Source organism: Sander vitreus, chromosome 11 (genome assembly GCF_031162955.1).
Source record: "Sander vitreus isolate 19-12246 chromosome 11, sanVit1, whole genome shotgun sequence".
In the NCBI taxonomy this organism is placed as follows: Eukaryota; Metazoa; Chordata; class Actinopteri; order Perciformes; family Percidae; genus Sander; species Sander vitreus.
In genome coordinates this window covers 16,634,265-16,654,712 of record NC_135865.1, presented here as the reverse complement: position 1 = coordinate 16,654,712, position 20,448 = coordinate 16,634,265, and the positions used below count along the sequence as shown (strand labels likewise).

Below are 20,448 nucleotides of genomic sequence, written 5' to 3'. Positions count from 1 at the left end.
AAAAGGAGTGCATTGCAGCCTGTCAGACCATCAAGGGAGTTGTGAGCTCTGAGCTCCTAAACTGGCTAAAAAGAAATGGTTGTCATTTGAGTGTGAAAATGTAATACTTTACCTTGGAAAAGTGTAGTTTGAAAAAAATCATCTAAGATCCACATAACATTTTTTTTCTGGATCATTCAAACTGCATGTTTTCATCTATGGATTGAGTGCAATTCACTGCACACTATTGCTTCTACCAGTGAGGGACAGAGTTTGTCTTCACTATTCGATCCCAGGATATTTATATATTAGTGTTCCAGTAGTCAGCCATCATTAATTTGATTATTTGTGTTTTTCCTGCTGAAACATATTATAAAGTTGACCATGAAAAAGTCTAGAATGTATCTGAGATGACAAGATCTAGTTCTGTGATACAAACTTAACTAACTTAATATCAACTGGCCCAGTACAGTAAAACAGTACTGGTACAGTAAAATATAAAGGTGTTCAAAGATAGGTTCATGATTTTAAAGAAAAAATACACATTAAAAAATGTATTTGAAAACTTGGTGGATGTATTTTTTTTTCTACTGATCTACCTGTGCTGAATCCTTATATTTGTTTCAGCAGAATGTGAGAATCTGGGACCCTAGGACAGCTGCTTGCTTTGCCCAGTTGTGTACTTGAACCTTGTTATCTGTAAATTAAACCACACGTGTGAAAATGGCACATTCCTTTCTCTAACTTTATTGATAACAGTCAAATTCAAACAACAACAATAACATGTTTAAAGAGTAAAAGAGGAAGGGAAATTCAGTTATGACAGAAAAAAATCTAATTCTTTAAAAAACAAATTTGCTAAAGAAGCAAGAAGCGTTTTACATTCAATAAAACAAAATAATAGATAGGAGGAGGAATAAATAAATAAAGTAAGGGGAACAGATTAATAATTAAGTAACAGTCGATATTTTTTTATATTTCAAATATTATTTGGGTCGTATTTTTCAACTTGACAATATAATTGTAATAGAGGTTAATATCCATTAGAAAGAATGTAAAGTTTGTTTTTCTATTGGTCTATTTCATTTCATGTATATGGAATTTGCCAAAAAATGATAAACAGTTGGATAAAAAAGGTAACATTTTTGTCCAGAGTTATTCTTTAAAATGAATTGAAATATCACTAAATCATGATCATTTCACCTGTTTATCTACATAGAAAGTTTCAATTTTCAATCCAAAACATTTTGGAATACATATGTGGAAAAATTGTCTCGATTGTGTTTAGACCACAGAAATCACAATATATGTGAAGTGAGAAACTGGGTAAATCCTGCACCTGAACTTTCTTCCTCCTCTGTGACGCTTTTTGATTTACAAATGACGACATAGGTACTGTCTACTGTTCCTCCCTGAGGCTCCCTCTGATTGGTCCTCCGGAAAATGAAAATGATATTAACCAAGATGGCGCTGGGCGACAGAGGAAAGTGATGAGAGAATAGAACAACAAGCGATACAACTATATAACAGTGTGCATGTATTCATCTTGTGCGACTATTTAAATCCAGACCTCTATTTTATCATCGGAAAACTGCCAAGCACGTACTTAGAGACCGTACTGGTCTACGGAGATATCATTATTCAGCTAACTGTTTGCTAACTAGCTGCTAAAGTAACGTTAGCCTAGCATAGCTAACGTTCGCTAACTGCGGAAGGCGAGTGTGGCAGGCAGCTCGAAGTACAAGCCGACAAGTCAGGCTGATTTTTCAAAATCAAGCGACCTCTCCGTTCGATACATTAACTACCCTTACAGAGTTTGCGGCACGGATCGGTGATCCAAACCAGGGCTCCGTCAGGAAACTGACGTTACGGAAAGCAGATAAAGACGAGGAAAAGGCGTCATCTTTGCCGATTTGACGCCATGGCACTTTCCCCTATTCAGAGTGGACTGCCGGGGATTCAGGTGAATAAAATACATTATTATATTATTGATTAACTTTTAGGGGCAAGTTTATTTGGTTCATAGCATCCTGATATTTTACTTAACGTTTCCTTGTACCTTCAGCTCGTAAGTTTAACTCGGTGCCTGTAAATAACTTTATCTACAAGAACCCTCCATTATTATCACGATTAAGACCGTCATCTGTATTTTCCAGTGATAAATGCAACTAGTAGTCAAAGTCCAGTATGACCGTATGCGATAAGATGGCTAACGTCTTTTTTAATTTGTATTATTGTTATCAAGTCTAACGTGTACTGAATGACTAACGGGCTGTCAAAACCTAGATATACAATTTATATTGGACGAGCTTACTCCTAATTCATAAACAGCATTCTGTGCAGGCTCAAATGCCATCGCAATTAAAGCACAAGTTAACATATCCAACTTTCTGTTTAGTCCATGTCCACTGTTGTGTTTTTTACAGTTTAAAACTGGAAGATATTCAGTTTATTGCAATAGTGGAACAATAAAATAAAGGAACAATAGTGAATTCTCACGTTTAAGAAGCTGGAAACATCAAATGTTTGAAAAAAGATTTTTCTGTGATAAGCTAAAGACCTATTGACTAGCCTAATCGTTTAAGATCTAATAATTTCCACTTTTCAGTTTGTATTCTAATAGAGAAGTCCACGTATCACCTATTGGTTTTGACTTTTATTTTCATTAGTGATTAATCTGGTGATTATTGTGTCCATCAATCAATTGTTAGTTTGGTGCATTACAAATTAGAAGATAGTGAAGCCCATCTCATTTAAGGCTGCAACCCATGATTATTACCATCATTATTGATTAATCTGACACTCTCTTGTTTACACAATGTCAGAAAATCGTGAATTTCTTCAGATTTGAGAAGCTGGAACCAGAGAATGTTTGGCAATCTTGCACGATAAATTAATTAAATGATTCATTAATTATGAAACAGCTGTAATTTAATAATCTAATTAGCCACTAAACGATAGAGTGACTAATAATTGCACTAATAATAACATCAAATGAATTTTTCTGAATCTTAAAATATTCAGTTACAGATTTATATTTAGTTGGTTGAGTAATATATTAATTGGTATATTGTTTCACTATATGCAAGGATGATACTAGACTACACAGTTGTGTGGTGCAGATGGGGGAGCATCAAACACATGCCTTTAGAGCGAGGTTCAGGCAGCTTTAGTTGTCGCAGTAAACTTGCTGACTGTGGAAATGGCAAGTACATTCCCATCATGTGTAGTCTGTGGTCGCAGCGCCCTTGTTGTTTTTCCTATTGTTTTTACAGAAGTCAGCCTAGACATTATAATTTTCACCTGGATGACTGACCACACCAGTGTTATGAGAGTATTTTGGTTGTGTTGTTTCTACTCTGCTTTATTCTGCACCGCTCTATCGCTTTGTCTTTGTTGGAAAGTCCCTTTGCTATCAAATTCAGCAGCCACCTCTTTGCCAATTTTTCAAAGTGCAGCTGCTCATCCTCCCCCCTTCCATATAGATTTGACCACCATGCATTAGCACTTTTACTGGAAACTGTTCTCTGGGGGGACTGTAGCAATATACTGTGTGAGCCAACAGATGATCTTCTTAGGGCTGGGTTACCAGAGGCCTGTACTACGAAACAAGATCAACATGCCCTGAATTTATATCAGTTACCCGGCTTCACCTAACCTAACGACCGCAGTCCTGCATAACCTGTGACACGACGGTGGTTAACAACTAGTTCAATCAACCCAGGGTTTCCCAATCCAGCAGCGTCCGTGTTCACATAAAAGAGGCGGTGTTTGCACAGCATGACCAATCGCAAACATCTACCAGAGCCACATATTTCACATAAGAAGAGCAAATTATAATTCTACATAAATATGAAGAACACAGACACAGTTTTACAGGCAAAACGCAATTAGGGCTGTAATCTCCCAGTCGACTAGTCGATTTATTGGTCGATACGTTCTGGCTCGACCAAAATTCTGATTGGTCGATTTTTTGCCGTGTTAATTTCTTTCTTTCTTTCTTTCTTTTTTTAAATTTATTTATTTTTTAATTTATTTTTATTATTATTTTTTGCCGTGTTAATTTCATCAGGTGGAAAGCACTAATTGCTAACGGGGGTGTTTTCAGAGCACCCTTGTTTCACAGGTAACAGTCTGTCTTCAGAACACCCCCCTTGTTTTCACTTTTTGGATCAGCCCAACCCACTGGAGACAGAATGAAGAAAGTACTAGAAGGCCTTGGTCTGGTGGTTTGCTGAATATTTATTTAATCGTCAGCGTTTCATTTATAGTCAGTCCTCCTCTACCATGTCAAAGACATCGGCAGTGTGGCAGCATTTTACAAAAATAGATAATTGGGGGAAAAAAAGTCGAACGCAAAGTTTGCAAGCAACTGTTTGCATATCACCTGAAAACGGTAAGCTAACTTGTCTGAGTTAGGTTGCCCCGTCTGTTTTGAGTAGGCTATATGAACATATCAGAATTGGCATATTCTAATGTTTTAGTCTAATAATTGTTTTATAACTGCAGGCGCACCCGCCCGCAACTACGGTAGCATCCCCCAGGGTTAGCCGTGAAGCTGAGCTCCTATGTTCAGCCTCGCTCTGTGCAAGGACATGCACAGAGCTGCTGAAATGATAGTGTCTGTCAGTTATTATAACATATGACAAAAACAATTGTATTATTGTATAGTATTATGTTGCATATTCCTCAACAGTTCTTGTGCTGATATCACTAGTTGACATAGTACTATTTTCGGAAATCATAGGCTATGATATTGCGCAGGTGCACGTGATGCAACGCTGACAGACAGACTCGAGTGTGTCATTTCAGTGCAAAATAATTAGGTTAAAAACAATTTAATATACTGCAAATAAACTACTAGTTTTTTATGTTTGTTTATAATTCATTTAGGCGGACAAGGCTACCAAGTACTGCGCAGCTAATTAATCTAACGCTTTATTTTTTTTTTTTTTTTTTTAGGTGTTCAGCAAAAATTACCGTCGTGATACAAAAAACCCTGGGTTGAACCTGAAGTTACCTCGTTAACGCCAAATCTTGCTTCGTAGTACAGGCCTCTGGTAAATTAAGCCTTTTGCTTAATTGCTTTAGTTCTTTATTATTAAAGCTACTGCAAAACATATATTTTTTTATTTTATTTTGGATCAACTTCATAATATAGTTTGTTTTTTCAGGATAGACTTACTTTTGTATTATATTTGTCATGGAAATTATGGCACCGCAAACACTACTCTTAGTTTTAGGCTAATGATTGCTGTGCATGAAGGGAAATTGGACTGGCCAACTCGAAGCCCATTATTTCTTCCCTGGTGCTCCTTGGGGAAATAGGCCATTTAGTCCAGTCAATAAGTTAGGGTGTAGTCCTTCAGTTTTTGTTTAGCCTTTGTGGTGGAGGTCATTAAGCCTGAGTCCGTGTTGAGTTGTCTCGTGATTTAAATGTAACTCATATCCATGAAATTTGATCTGAAAAGGTCACACATTGCTTGAGTTAAGTTACTCAGAAGTTGATAAAATGATTGCGTTTTTTTTCTTAGTATACCACTCCTGATTATTCTAGAGAAAAAGCAGAGAACAGATACCATCTAGCCTAGGCAGCTGAGCTGTGTAGAGCAAAGTAGGGATGTCCCAAGCCTATCCACAACATTGGTATCACAGCCATTGGCTTTACTAAACCTGATCAGTTTTCTTGTTCAACTTATCCCACACTGAACACTAGTTATGCAAGCTGTCATCCAAGTGACAGGTTAAAACACGAGAAACTTTTATCAACATTACTGCATTGCGAGAGATTGAACCATGAAGTGGCTCAAACGAAATTAGCAGCCTGCAGATGCAGTTTTGATAAATAATATCCACATTTGCATTTTGTTCATGGTAGAATGAAGAGAGGTTGTCTTTAGGGCTGCAGCTATCGATTATTTTAGTAATAGAGTATTCTACCATTATTCCATAGATTAATTGAGTAATCGGATAAGAAATACTTTTGTTTTATTGAATCGTTTCATCCCTAGTTGTCTTTGACCCTGTCAAAACTTTCCTGCCACAACAGTTCCAGATTTGACACCCTTTTCATCACAAATACTATGAAACACTGAAGGACCCCATTAAAAGAAATCTGTGAGGCAGGCTATTTGCTCTTCTTCACAGATTTACACATAAATATCAGTTTACTACTCATGGTTAGTACTTTTTGCCTAATGAAAACAGTGGCGTAATGTCTTCGTTGGCTCCGGGGGAGTTTCTGAAGTGTGAGAAAATACCCTTATCTCAGAGCGGGCTTTGAGGCAACACATTTATGGCAGAAAGCCTACATTACCAACTAAGGTGTTACGTTTGAATTTACCAGGCAAGGAGGGTGTCTGTACCCAATCTGTGCTGCCTGCACGATCCGTCATGCGCATGCGCAAGATGTTCGTGCATTTGCAGGTGATAATCCTGATTTACGAGGATTTACGACACTGCACAATCTGTTCCACGCTAGCCTCCACTGGGAAGCTAATGTTAGTTTAGCTAACTGCTAATAACATTAACTCAAACTAAACACTTGGAAAAGCAGGCTACAGCTAAATTAAGACTTTACAGTAATAACAATAAAGACATGTATTGATTGATTGTATTTTAAATGAGCACAAGTAAAGTAGAACTGATGCAACAGCTGTTATATAACGGTTATTTTCAGGTTTTATTTTAAGGGTCTTTACATGCTGTCTCAGCTAGCCATTAGCCGAATTAGCTGTCAGCTAAACTAACGTTAGCGTCCCGGTGGAGGCTAATGGCAGACCGCTACAACTACGACCGGAAGCGTGGAACAGATCGTGCAGTGTCGTAAATCCATGGTAAATCCTCGTAAAACAGGATTATCATCTGCCCATGCGCGAACATCATGCGCATGACGGATCGTGCAGGCAGCACAGATCGGGTACCGACAGAGGGTCATAGAAAAAGGTTGTTTTGGTTGCATTGTGTAAAGGATTTTGTTTTATTTTTTTAGCTTGACCCATACTAGAGACTAAAAGTCAGGATATCTTGGTCTTTGCTGTTTTTGATTTTGACCAGTTCTTCTTTAATCTCTCTGTCTTGTGACTAAATAAGGGGAGTACCCCATTAATGCTGATCTGTTCAATTGTCAAGCATATTTTAATAGAATATATAGATGAGGAGTCTGTGTGACATATATATTGAATGTTTGAGCACATAATGGTGACAAAATAAAAGTCTGACCCAGACATCACTAATCAATAGGGGTGTGCAAAAAAACCGATTCACATTCGTATCGCGATTCAAGCTCTACCGATTCAAAATTGATTCATAGAATTCCAAAAATCAATTCATATATTTATTTAAATTTTTTCCGTTTTGTGTATACAAACATACTATTATACTGAAATGAGTTTAGCTCGCCATTCCCATAGATGGCGCTGCGTCAAATTCACACTGACGCCTGGGCACTTGTTATAATCATCAAAAGAAGAACGAGTGCAGCACAAGTAGTTTAGTCTGCGCAAACTCACAGAGTTATTCAACCTGCTCCATCCTCATTGAAGGCGAGAGTTTGGGCACATTTCCGCTTTTATAACCTCGAGGGGAAGACAGAAGTTGATAGGGATCATGCTATGTGCAGGCTTTGCAAAGCGAGTGCAAAGTATTTTTGGATACACCACAAACTTGAGAACTAACATGGTACCCAGAGATTAACATTAAAGACGTGGATGAACAACAACCTGAAGTACCTAACATGCCAGTCAACCAACACACTCTCTTTCAATGCTCTAAACTCCCACCAAACTCTAATCGAAAAGCTCTTTTTATTTAACAGTTTTATTTTATACTTATTTTATACTGTTAATCTGACCCAGCGGTTAATGCATAGACTGTAAAAGTGAAGCCAAAGCATCTTGATTGCCCCACTGGTAGCTGGCTCCAGTATACGTCATAAATCCCGCCCCCTCCATGTTTGCGGATGGGACACTGGCCAAAAAAAATAAAATCAAAGTACATTTTACAAATACATTTTTACCAAAGATGGTTTCTGTCATTTTAAGTAGTTCTTATGACGCCGATCATTCAAGTGGTAATTTTTCCCGATAAGTTTGCTTTTAATTAGTTATTTGATGCGATATAAAAAAAAAAAAAGTGAAACATCACGATTGACAGCTGTGATTGACCACGATCGGGTGGTGTAATGGCGGGACTTCGATACCGCAGCTCCACCGCCTGATCACTACTGTGCAGACATTTTTAGATGACTATCAGCTCTGGGAAACTCTGATGGGCATTTTTCAACATTTTCTGACATTTTGTAGATTTTTCAAATCAGTTTTTTTAGATTATAGTGAATCAAAGTTCACTGATTACCGTCTCTTTAATTGGTAACTAGAGTATGTGTGTGTCCCAGATTTAAAAAATAACAGTGCATTACAATTTGCAAGATATTTTGAAGACTGCCAGAGGGTCCTATGTTGCTTGTATGTTGAGCTGTGGGCCTGTGTAACAACCGCTTGAATACCTGTAATTTTACCTTCTGTGCCTTTTTATGTTCATCTTGTCTGTTGCCTGCGGGGTTCTACATTGCTTAAAATTCACTTTGTTCTCTCTCTCTCTCTCTCTCTCTCTCTCTCTCTCTCTCTCTCACATATTCTCTCTGTCACACAGAACTTCAGAGCTGATCCAGAGGAGTTTTTTACCAAGCTGGACAGGATAGGGAAAGGCTCTTTTGGTGAAGTTTTTAAAGGCATTGACAATCGGACTCAGAAGGTTGTGGCCATTAAAACTATTGATCTGGAAGAAGCGGAGGATGAAATAGAAGACATTCAACAGGAAATCACAGTTCTCAGCCAGTGTGACAGTCCCTTTATCACCAAGTATCATGGATCCTACCTAAAGGTAAGCTTTAACCTCAGGAAGAATACCATTGTCAATTTGCAATAGTCCATTGACATAATGCATATGTCTATAGTGTGTTCCTGCAAGCAAGTGTACGCAATGTAGGTCAATAAATAATGCATGTGGGCAATGGAACAAGTATTGCCTGTGTAATATTGCACAGATTGCTGTTGATCAACCCGAAAAATAGGCAGACATTGCAGTAGTATATGGCTTGAGGGCTTGTAACAATGCAGTCTGTAAGTATTTGGTCTTTGTCATATGTTTTATTCTTTTTGCTCTGTACTCCAGCAGATAAGGTTTGAAATAAAACTATGACAATAAGGTCAATGTGCTGACGTTTGGCTTTATTACAGTTAATTTCTCGCCTAAAACGTTGTCAGAAGTGAATTTAATGATGAATAAGATGGTGGAAATTGTTAAAAATGTCCCGTTGTTGCTCTGTCTGCAAGTTTCCGAGTTGGCAGTGGGCATGACTTATAAGTTCGACCAATCAAGTACACCTAGGAAAAGGGAAAAGACCCTGCTCTGAAGTAGGAGCTAAAAAAGTACGCTACAGCGGCCAGAGGAACTTAAAAATCCCCAAATTATTCCTGTCGGAGCACGGCGAAAAAAGTGTTCTAGGAACGTTTAGGTCTAAGAACTGCAAAAATCCCTCCGGTCAGAAAGCCCCTTATATGTGATGGTGCTAAGAGTAGCTCTCACCATTTACTATGGTACTTAACAGCAGTAAGGAGAGAAGTGGTGTCTACAAGCTCAAGTTATGCTGCTGGCTGAAGGAGAGAATTAAGGCTTACTTTTGTGAATTACGTAACATGGTATTATGCTTAGTGTATGTATGCAGCAGCAGTGGCTGTAGCACACGGCTTATGGAGGCAATTAAGGTAGTTTAAATCCCTTAACCCTATAAATGTGTAGTTCTGTGAGTCATAACTCAGTCACATCTCAAAATACAGACATGATATACATATTCCTAGATTCGGTATGATTTACACTGTCCAAGGATATAATTATCCCAGATGAAGAAGCTCCGTTCAACTCCAGAATTTGCCTTAGAATTATCACATTTTTAGGGTTTTTTTGTTCAGGATCAAAGTAATCTAAAGGAATAAGTGATAGGTGTCTACATCTATATGAACATAGCAAACATGAACTGCTAAAAGTTAATTTGGCATACTTGTCAAAATGTAAACAAAGCTCACTATTACCCAGTGTTAATTTCGTTGACGAAGACTATGACGAAAAATATTCGTCAATGAACCTTTTTCACGGACGAAAACTAAATAAAAAGTCAGATATGATGACGAAGACTGTGACGAAATATAACAGACACTTTAGTCAACAAATAAAAATGAGACGAAAATGTTAGGGAGGGACGAATGGAGAAGAGATCCAATCAGAACCACTCTTTTTTTGTGGGACAAGTTGGGAAGAAATCCAATCAGAGTGAATCTTTGAGAGTAGGTTGATTTATGCGGAAGCAGCAGAGCCGTGTTAAAAAGCTGCGGCAAATGCAGGCGCAACAGCTAAACAAACGCAGCAGCAGATACACAGGAGGACGAGTTTGCAGAACTTTGCACAGTTTCGAGGACGTTTTCACAACAGTAAGGTTGTTTACATTATACTTAGTTGTGTTTAGTTGCACAGTCTTAGTTACACAGCTTTGGCTGATTTCAGTTGACTTCGCTCGTTAGCAACACGCTAACGTTTTGCAGTGCACCCGGTCCGAGGGCAATGACATGTCTCATGAACAACAGAAATGTCTAAGCTAGGTCTAGGACGAACCGTTAAATCTGTAATGCATATTCAAACCTTAATACCATTCCATAACAGACTGATGGATACATCCAATGACCAAAAATTCTGGAGAAACATTTAGTCAACTAAATCCACTGTAGATTTAGTCGACTAAAATCTGCTAATATTTGGTCTACTAAAACTAGACTAAGACTAAAACTCTTATGATATTTAGTCGACTAAAACTAGACTTAAAGATTTCAGATGACTAAAACTAAATGGTGTGTTATTCATAAGACTAAGACTAAATCAGTCAATTTGCTGTCAAAATTAACACTGCTAATACCAACGTTATTTCCTGTTTACATCCCCAAAGCATTATAGTAACTGTAGTTCCAAAACTTAGTGAGTCAGAAAAGACTGTCTGAGTAAATTTGACATCTTAAATAGTCTGTGTGCACCTGGAAATCTTAACACACAAGCTCAGATGACAAACCCACAGATCTAAAGTTGTAGTGACTGGCTGAACTACCTTCAAGTTAAAAAATGTAACATATTTAACACAGCTTGCATTGTTTAACTGTATGTAAGTAGTAGTTCTCAGCTGCTAGAAAGGGATAAACCAGTCTGTTGTAAATGTTAAAATGTAAATATAGAATATTTTAGTATTAATAGTAGTCGATAAACATAATTATGTCAGTTAACCATCACAGATCAATTGTGACTCCTTTTGTCATATGATGTAACAAGTGTCTGTTTCCCTAAAGGCTCTGCCACACCAACCCGATTATCGGCCGTCGGACAGGCTAGCGGTTTGGTGAGCTGTCGGCTTTAATTTGGGCCGATTTGACTCGCTGAATCGGCCAGTGGGCAGTCGGACTCAATAACCAATCTGATTGGTGAACTATTTTCGTAAAATACGAGATCGTATTCCGAACGTGCCGCCATTATGGTCAGTTTTGAATTTCGGGAGAAGCCACATCCACGTGACGCGTTCGTCATTTCCCGTTTAAATTTTTTTGGGCGACAATACAGATTAGTGCCGCCTGCTGTTATGGAGACGTATTACGTCTCGCGCACAAGCAGAACATACGCTCAAGTCGGCGTCGCTTCGGTGTGTTCCGAGGCACTTTTTGGACCGATGGGAGCCGAATGATCAGTCAGACTGCCTTTTCTGCCGTCGGGTTGGTGTGTCAGAGCCTTAACAGACTGAACACACTGTACATTAGCCTGGCCAAGTGCCTAAATCAGTGCAATTTCCTCCATTTGCAATATCATTTCTCTACTGTGTTGCTACATGTACATCTTGGCACGATGGTGGGCCAGGTAGCATTTAATAAAAAATTGTTGAACAGATGACTCTTTCAATCTACAAAAAGGGGGCAAATATTGCCCTTTTTTTAAGTGGACAAAGTAAGTATGAACTGTTACTCTTTGTAATAATGACTGCAATTTTGAACCTTATTTGACTGAATTCTGGAATTATTTTTCAGGGTACAAAATTATGGATTATTATGGAATATTTGGGTGGAGGATCAGCCCTGGATTTGGTAAGTCTATATCCAAATAAAGTGAAGAACCTATTTGAAGATGATTTTACCTTAAACAATTTGATTTGCAGACTGCATGACAGTTCTCTGACAAAGTTAAGCCCAAAGATCCCTTTATCCTCTAATTTTTCCGTTCTTCTAGTTGGAACCAGGTGCCCTGGATGAAACGCAGATTGCCACAATTCTGAGAGAGATCCTGAAAGGGCTGGAGTATCTGCACTCTGAAAAGAAAATCCACAGAGATATCAAAGGTAAGACTGGTGCATAGCATCGCCTTGTTTTAACAACAGTCTAGTAAATAGTTTAATCTTGACAACATGGTCTCTCTCTTGTTAATAATGCTGAAGTGAGGCTTTAATGTGTATTGGAATAATGTTCACCAGCTGTTGAGTGCTATCTGTATTTGGACCCAAACACAAGTCATCACTTTAATCTTGTCACATTTTACACTTGAATGTAAATTCTGTTGAGATCTGTAATCTGTCATGTCTCTGTCCTTTACTATATTACTATATTATTACTATAAATAATCTTTGTGTTAAAATAGGGATGGGTAATAGGGGCCCTTTTTAATTTGTTGACATCAGTAGTACGAGAGTAGGCATGTTGGTGTGGTGAGAACAATGCAAACAGTAGCTGTATTTCTTTTTCTGTAATGTTTCTTTAGAAAGACGTGTGGGTCTACTGGTCAGAGTTCTCTGTCCGGAGTCTTTATCATGCAAATGAAAACATGTATCCTTAGCTTTTGGAAACCTGATTAATGCTTTACAAGACCAAACAATCAGTATTTTCTAACCAAAATCTTAAAGGGATATTTCACCGTTGGAAAGATGAATATATCTTTAAATTGGGTTACTTATGTAGTAGAAATGTGAAATTTTTTTTAGAAATTGGTGGCTTCTAGGCCGAGAAAAGACAGAAAATGGCTCATGTGGATGAAAGGCACCAAATCCCAGAATGCACTTGCTTCGCTGCTTTAGCATCTACTCCCAAGCCACGCCTACCGTTTACAGACAGTGAGACAGTCAACTCAACTTTAGTATGTTTTATTGTCATTTCAACCATATACACGAAAGAACGTTTCACCGTGGCTCAATTGGTGTTACACATTTAAAATATATGAAAACGACATACAAAACAGGCTACATTTAGTGCACACACATGATATGCTCCATAAAGTTCAGCTAACACATAGCTAGCTACTAGCATTAGCGCTTGGTGGGCTGTATCACCGAGTATACACATTTGCGTGTAATGTAAAATGGTCGGCATTTAACAGTCACAAACTTCACTAGCAGTTAGTTGGATACAAGCACCCCATTTCTGCACCAGGCAGTCCGTGTTAACACAGCCCACCTCCACTAGCTAGTCTTACAGAGCAGCCGGCCTGGTTGCTGGATAGTCCGATACAGCAATTGTTTCCACAACAACAAAAACACAGCAGTCTCTGAACTTGCGTTGGGAGTTTCGTTGAAGTTGGATGTAGTCCAGTTTGTTGTCTAATGAGCGGACACTTGCAAGCAGGATTGATGGAACAGGTGGCCGACTAGCGTTAGTTTTTCACCGGCAAACTCGTTCAACGTTCCCCGCTGATGATGTCCCTTTATCGGCCAGAGGCTTCGAGCAACACCGCTGGTCTCCATAGCAGGCGGGCGAAGCTGCGTCGAGTATTCCGTCTGTAATAAAGTTTCCAGCATATTCTCCGATCTGTACCAATGTATCCCAGTGGTACACGTGTGCGGTAGTTTGAATTCACATAATTGTTGTTCTAAAATTTCCTTCGGGATGAATAAATCTGTTTCTGCTGAGAAGCTAAGCGATGATTCGAGATGGCTGACACCCGGCAATCTCCGGAAAAAGCCGAGGTCCAACCCCCTATGGGCTATGCGGAAGTACTGGCTGTAGTCCTTTGCCTCTGGAAAAATTTATACCGATGACGTAAAATGACGATTTTTGCGTCATCGGTATAAATTTTTCCAGACCCACAATACAGAGATCTCTCGTCTCAGGGGGACATGAGGGAGGAAGCACGGCCATTCAAAAATACTACCGGGTTTCTACTGATACAAAGCTTAATGCTAAATCGGTGAAGTATCCCTTTTAAATTCCACAAAACAGGTTACTGCCAGAAGCCTGGAACAATCATATTACTAAAGTGGTTGAGACATAGCATTGTCTGGATCTTTTCGAATACTGAATGTTCATTTAAGCACTAAATGCTATCAAAAGCGATACTTCATGCAGCTCATACTTTTGTCCTCTTGCTTTAAGCTGCAAACGTGTTGCTGTCAGAACAAGGCGATGTGAAGCTGGCTGACTTCGGAGTGGCAGGCCAGCTGACAGACACCCAGATAAAAAGGAACACATTTGTTGGTACTCCTTTCTGGATGGCGCCTGAAGTCATAAAGCAGTCGGCCTACGATTCAAAGGTCAGAATTATCCCAACTTTTATTGTTATCACCGTCAGGTTTAGTGTTGGAAAGCAGAATCCCAAGGAAATGTACAGTGTTTGGGAGAGAATGATTTAATCGACAACAATAAATTGCTGATGGCCATACATTTTAAATGTAAATCAACTTTGCTGCACATGTGCCAAGTGTCAATGAAGTTTGACAGCTGGATCACAAAAGTTTACTGTGGGTTTACCACATCAGCTGGGTTGGATTAAACATCTGGAGTGGTGGGACTCTTTATATTGGGCTAGTTCACCTGTGGGCCAGCGGTGAGTCCAGCAACACCAGTGCAAGAAGGGGAGAAGGTACGGTGAGTGCCTTTATGCAAATATGACTATAATGATATAATGATTATAATGTCAAAGTCGTAAGTGTTTATATTATTCAGATCCACTCAGTGACGTGTGTCAAACCTGCTTCAGTGGCCTGGTGTCTCTCCTTGGGATGAAAATGTAATGTTGCTGATGTATAAAAAAATCATTTTACCATGAAACAACCATGCTGTGTCAACAGTTGGCATCAATATGAGAGTGATAAAATGGTGGTGAAGCATTGTCCAAAGAAAAAAGATTTGTGAGAAACCGCTCCCAAATGATAAGTACATTTTGTCCTTGTTTTCATTGCTCTGTTGGCCGCTGTGGGCTAGTGTTTAAGCACTATTTCAGACTGGTTTTCTAGACTAAAAAGAACCAAATACATATTTTTAAAATAACCGCGACATGAGTCAGTGTGGTTTGTCAACACAACCACTACATCACGGTCTTCAGTTTGCAGAGCTTCCTCAAATACACCCATGCTGCTTAAGTAAGCCAGTTTAAATGTCATTTCACATTTAAACTGTCATTGTGTGTATTTGTGGACGTATGTTTGAAATTCTGCTACTTTATTATGATCTTTTCTGTCCTAAATGTCTTTGTTTTATAGGCAGACATCTGGTCATTAGGAATAACAGCAATAGAACTGGCTAAAGGAGAGCCGCCGCACTCTGAGCTTCATCCTATGAAGGTCTTATTCCTCATCCCAAAGAACAATCCGCCAACACTGGAAGGAAACTACAGTAAACCACTTAAAGAATTTGTTGAAGCCTGTTTAAATAAGGAGCCTAGCTTTGTAAGTTTAAAATACTCTTGTTCATACTGTTATATAGTAATAGTGCACAGTATTTTTTTTAAATATTCACTGTTAGGTTTGCTTTCTGTGTTTTTCTTAGAGGCCAACTGCCAAAGAGCTGTTAAAACATAAGTATATTGTAAGGCATTCCAAAAAGACGTCCTATCTGACAGAGCTGATTGACAGATACAAGAGGTGGAAATCCGAGCAGTCTCGGGAAGAATCCAGCTCTGATGAATCTGATGAGTAAGTTGTCTGCACCATCACCAATTTATACTCTAAAGCCAAATCTATACTCTAAAACCAAATTTAGCAACTCTGAGTACACCAATGCTGATCCTAATATCCTGTGTCACCGTAGGGAGCCAAATGGCCAGGCTTCTGGAGGAGATGACGCTGGCAATGATGACTGGATCTTCAACACCATCAGGGAGAAGGACCTCAAAAAGTTTCAGAATGGGGCAGCACAGCCTGCTGAGCTCGAAAGGAAACAGGTGGGACCATACGGCGTTGTAGAGGGGAAAAAGTAATAAATTAGTAGTAACTCTTGTTGGCAAAGCCATGTCTTCCCTGTGTCAAAGGTCTCAGATTTCCCTTTTTAACATTAAAATCATCCCTTTTTTCCAGATGCAGGAGAGTCCAGAGAGTTCAAAGAGGCCTTTGTCACAAAGCTTATCAACAATCTTTTCTCCATTGTTTACTGAGGTAATGGCACTAATGGGTTACCCCAAGTTAAAACGATCATCATCACCGAATACGATTTAAAATAAAACTATTGTAAAATCCAATGCAGATCACACTGATTGAAATCTACTGTATGTTCAGCTATATTTATGTCAGAGATTACTCTACAAATAAAATATTAAGAAAGTTCAAATATAATGTTTTCTAAATGATGACATTTTTGCAGTTGAAAGAAAAGGGCGAGATGCGTAATGGCAAGCCGGAGGCTGCAGAGGAGCTGCGGGAGGCCATTTTCCTGGCAGAAGAAACGCACCCAGGGATCTGTGACTCCCTGGTAGCTGAACTAGTGCAGAGACTTCAGAGGTAATCAGGGTTCATATTATCACTTCTCATTATATTCATGTACTTATATTTAAATGGAAAAGTCCCAGAATATTGCATATTTACTTCCTAAATGTGACGTATGTATGTGCCCATTTAATGGGATCATTAAGTTAATTAATCATATTGTGATGCCACTGACAGTCTTCCTGCCTGACGGTTGACTGGTCCACAGTGAAAAATAAGATATAGGAATAGTAAAGGGCTATTCATTTTCCAACCACCCAGTGCTGTTGTGTAACGAACATTACAGTCACTAGCGTGATAGTTGTTTCAACCCAAGGCCTGTTTGGACCGTATATATTAATCTTTTTTTCTGATGTTCGTCAGGTTTTCTGTGCCACAAACCGCTGCCAGTCATTGAGAGGAGCTACGTCCAGCTCTGCTCTAATCTTCCACCCTGGTGGCAGCAGTCAGATCTTTTCCTCTGACCTCCACAGCCGGGATGAAGTCTCCCAGGAAAGTCTCCATCACTAATTTTCCTGAAGCAAATCCTGGCCCAAGTAATATCTGTTTATTCGCTAGCACACCACCAGAGGGTCCTATTCAGGACAGGCAGTGGCCAGCCACCATGACTGCCACCTGCTGTAAGATGTCCCTTCTCAATACCTCCTTCATAACCGTTTTTTTATTTTATTTTTATGGTGGAGTCAGCTATCTTTCTGCAATGACTTTTGAGTTATTGGTTTTGGTGAGTTTGTGGCTTTTTCACAAAGGTTTACACTCCGCATCCTTTTGGAGAAAGTACCTTGCTTAATTGTGTGCATGTGTGTGTGGCTGTGCGAGAGATCCTGTGAACTGTGCGGTGAAGCGTGACGAGTGGGTTGAAGCATTCTATTGAAAACTCAGGTATCCTGCTTTAAGTGGATTGGGTCCTCTGGGAGATGGAAAGAGCTCTATAGGGTGGTTGTACAGACTTGTAAATAAGCTAATTTCTACAGATTCATGAAAAAAATAATGGAGTGTTTGTAATGGAACCACTGTGTACAAATGGCCAAATGCAAACTGTAGATAATGTTTGTGAAGTGAATATTTTGAGAGACTAAAATGGCCATACATGAGATTGCCTTGCCTTTCTACTTGTTCTTTTGTATATCGGTCTTTGAGTTCTCCAGTTGTAAAACTTTAGTACTCATCCAGTGAATGAAAATGGCTGCCCTCTATCATGTTTTACTATTGATTTATTTTATATTTCTTAATTCTCCTTTAACCTTTTTGGTTTCACACGTTGCTGTGGCTGCGATAATGTAGGAGAATGTTAAAAAAAAAGAAAAAAGCTGGAGCGATGAAGCCCCCGCCAGTTTTAAACACTGGATGCTCTGTTGCCAGCTCCACAAGGCCTTGAGTTGTCGGTTTGTTGGACTTTGCCTCATCCCTTCTTTTTTTGCTGTGTGTTTTATGACTGGTTAAATAAACTGAGGTTTCGTCCATTCATTCCATTAACGGGGCAGTGCCATCATCTAGTTTATAAATCAGCAGACTCTGTTAGTCTTCCTAGGAGCTGCAGTGGTACTATCTATCTCCTCAGCGTACCTACAGCTTTAATTGCACTTCAAGTATAAATGCCTTTAGACTTTAAACAAAGTAGCCATAAAACAGTAGCATGAGACTTACAGTATTTTGCAGGTATGCTATCTGGGACAAAATAAAGTCCACCTGAAGTCTCACAGCTTGGACTCTGGAGTTGGTCATGCAATGTAATATTTGCCTGGCTGTATCTTTCCATTTGGACTTGTGAGAGTTTTTTTTTAGTTGTACATTAAATGCATATAGACAAAGACTTCTCACATAGTAGATGACACTGCTCTCAGATGTACATATTAACATAAAGCCAGGAGGTGTTCAGAGACCAGTGGCACTGCTGCTACTACTTAGTAGCTTAAAAGGAATGTGCATGATAGCATAAGAGTATAAAGCCTGTTGGTTGGCCTGAGCAGTATGCGTTGTAGTATACTGCTGCAGGACTGGAGGAATGTTGAGTCCTAAACAGAGTGGAATCAGCCTTAGAGTATTTGTGATGAATGGGATGAATAGTATCCGCTTTAAAATGTTAGATCCAATGCGTTTGTTGTGATTTCTTTTTGTTTCCCTCTGGCATTACAATGCATATGCTGCAATACTTTTAAATGATAAAAGATCAAAAGTATTTATTTCATTCCTTGCCGGTATGATGCATGCATGAACAAATTTATTCATTTTTCTTCACAGACGAAAGGATTTAAAAAAAATAAAAAATAAAAATAAAATAAATCAGAGTCAGATGATATATTCTGTTTGCCACGGGCAGTACACCGTAAACAGGGTAAGTTAAAGAGAGAACTCAGCATTCGGGGAATACGAGTATTTGCTTTCTAGGTGGGAAAGCGATTAGAAGATTGATCTTCTCTCATATTTTTCCGTTAAATATGCGACTAAGTCTGTTAGCTTAGCACGAAGACTGGAAACGGCTAACCTGGCTCTGTCCACAGCTACATCCATGGTCCAGAGGTAACATCTGCCTACCAGCACCTCTAAAACGGACCAATTGACACATTGTTTGATGGTTTAATTCGTACAAAAGCTGAAGTGTAAAACAACAGTTGGGCATCTTGCAGGAGGTTAGCTATGTGCCGGACTATTTCTTGGCTCGGACCAATAACTTCCTGGTATCTCCGGTGGTTGCCTAGCAACAGCAAAGAAATGCAGATTTGTTGCTTTGCTAGCTGTAGCTTCATAATTAGCTAGATACTGTAAAGACGCTAAAAAAGCAAATTAGCTCATTATGTCGAACTCTATCATTTAAACAGAATATAATGTACTCCACATTTCTCTCCAAAGACATTCTCTTTTATCAAATATATTGTTCAAATGAAACCGGTTAACCAAATCAAGAAAAGGTACCACACTCAATGATTTCCATTTTCCTTTGTGTTTTCTGCTCTACTCTGCTCTCCATTTGAACTTTTCATGTGAAATGTGCCATGTAAGCCTCCATCCCAAACAGAGACAAATTCAACACAATTTGCACCTTTTACGTGGTCTACTTATCTTTTTATGTGTTGCACTTTGCAGATTTATTTAGTTTTTTTTTTTTTTTAAATGGTACTTTAAAAGGCTACAATATTATGTGACAATATTAGTTTTGTGTGTGTTGAATGGCAATAAAGCAGTGTGATCACCAGGAGTCATTCCTTAGCATAAGTAGGCATATATTAAACTATTTTTATAACCCAAAAGAGCAGTATTATGTAATAGAGGGAGTAAAGTTTGGTTCTGTGATGTGTTAAAGTTTCAGTAAACACTGGATAGCAATCACTTGAAATGTACATTTAATTTTGTGACTTTGCTGACAGTTAATTGTCCAGTATACATGTTTGCTAATTCAGGACAGTGTTGTTGGATTTATTGAAAGTTGTCAAATGATTAAGGAAAAAATAAAAATCCAGTACTTGAATGATGAATAGTTTTGCCATTGTTTGACCTGACCTTATTTGAAATTTGCTTGCCTGCGACAGCTTTTTGAGATTTCTTGAGATTCAGAACAGTTATAACGGCATCCGCCAATCTACAGTGCCTCTCGAAAATATCACCCTTCTTGCATGTTGTGGTACCGTATTCGTCTTAAGTTAGACAAACCTGTGCACAGCAGCCCATGATAATGGTAGTTTTTTTTTTTAAATGCACAAGTTAAT

General features: G+C 38.8%; 1 protein-coding gene across 2 annotated transcripts; it reads left to right on the top strand.

The window, feature by feature from the left end:
* The first annotated feature begins 1,429 nt into the window (after nt 1-1,429).
* stk24a (serine/threonine kinase 24a (STE20 homolog, yeast)) lies at nt 1,430-20,210 on the top strand. 2 transcript variants are annotated; one of them, XM_078261952.1, is made up of 11 exons: nt 1,430-1,942; nt 8,632-8,862; nt 12,093-12,149; nt 12,292-12,400; nt 14,421-14,578; nt 15,527-15,712; nt 15,813-15,958; nt 16,074-16,206; nt 16,346-16,417; nt 16,623-16,759; nt 17,108-20,210. In XM_078261952.1, exons 1-11 carry the CDS (start codon nt 1,901-1,903, stop codon nt 17,139-17,141), a joined length of 1,305 nt encoding a protein of 434 aa, XP_078118078.1. In that variant the 5' UTR covers nt 1,430-1,900; the 3' UTR covers nt 17,142-20,210. The 2 variants fall into 2 exon arrangements, with proteins under 2 accessions (XP_078118078.1, XP_078118077.1); XM_078261951.1 differs by having other exon boundaries at nt 16,340-16,417.
* The last annotated feature ends 238 nt before the right edge of the window (nt 20,211-20,448 follow it).

Coding starts and splice junctions, on each gene's coding strand:
- stk24a (XM_078261951.1), top strand. CDS start 1,901: ATGGCACTTTCCCCTATTCAGAGTGGACTGCCGGGGATTCAG. Junction 8,863..12,092: donor ATCATGGATCCTACCTAAAG/GTAAGCTTTAAC, acceptor ATTATTTTTCAG/GGTACAAAATTATGGATTAT. Junction 15,713..15,812: donor TAAATAAGGAGCCTAGCTTT/GTAAGTTTAAAA, acceptor TGTTTTTCTTAG/AGGCCAACTGCCAAAGAGCT.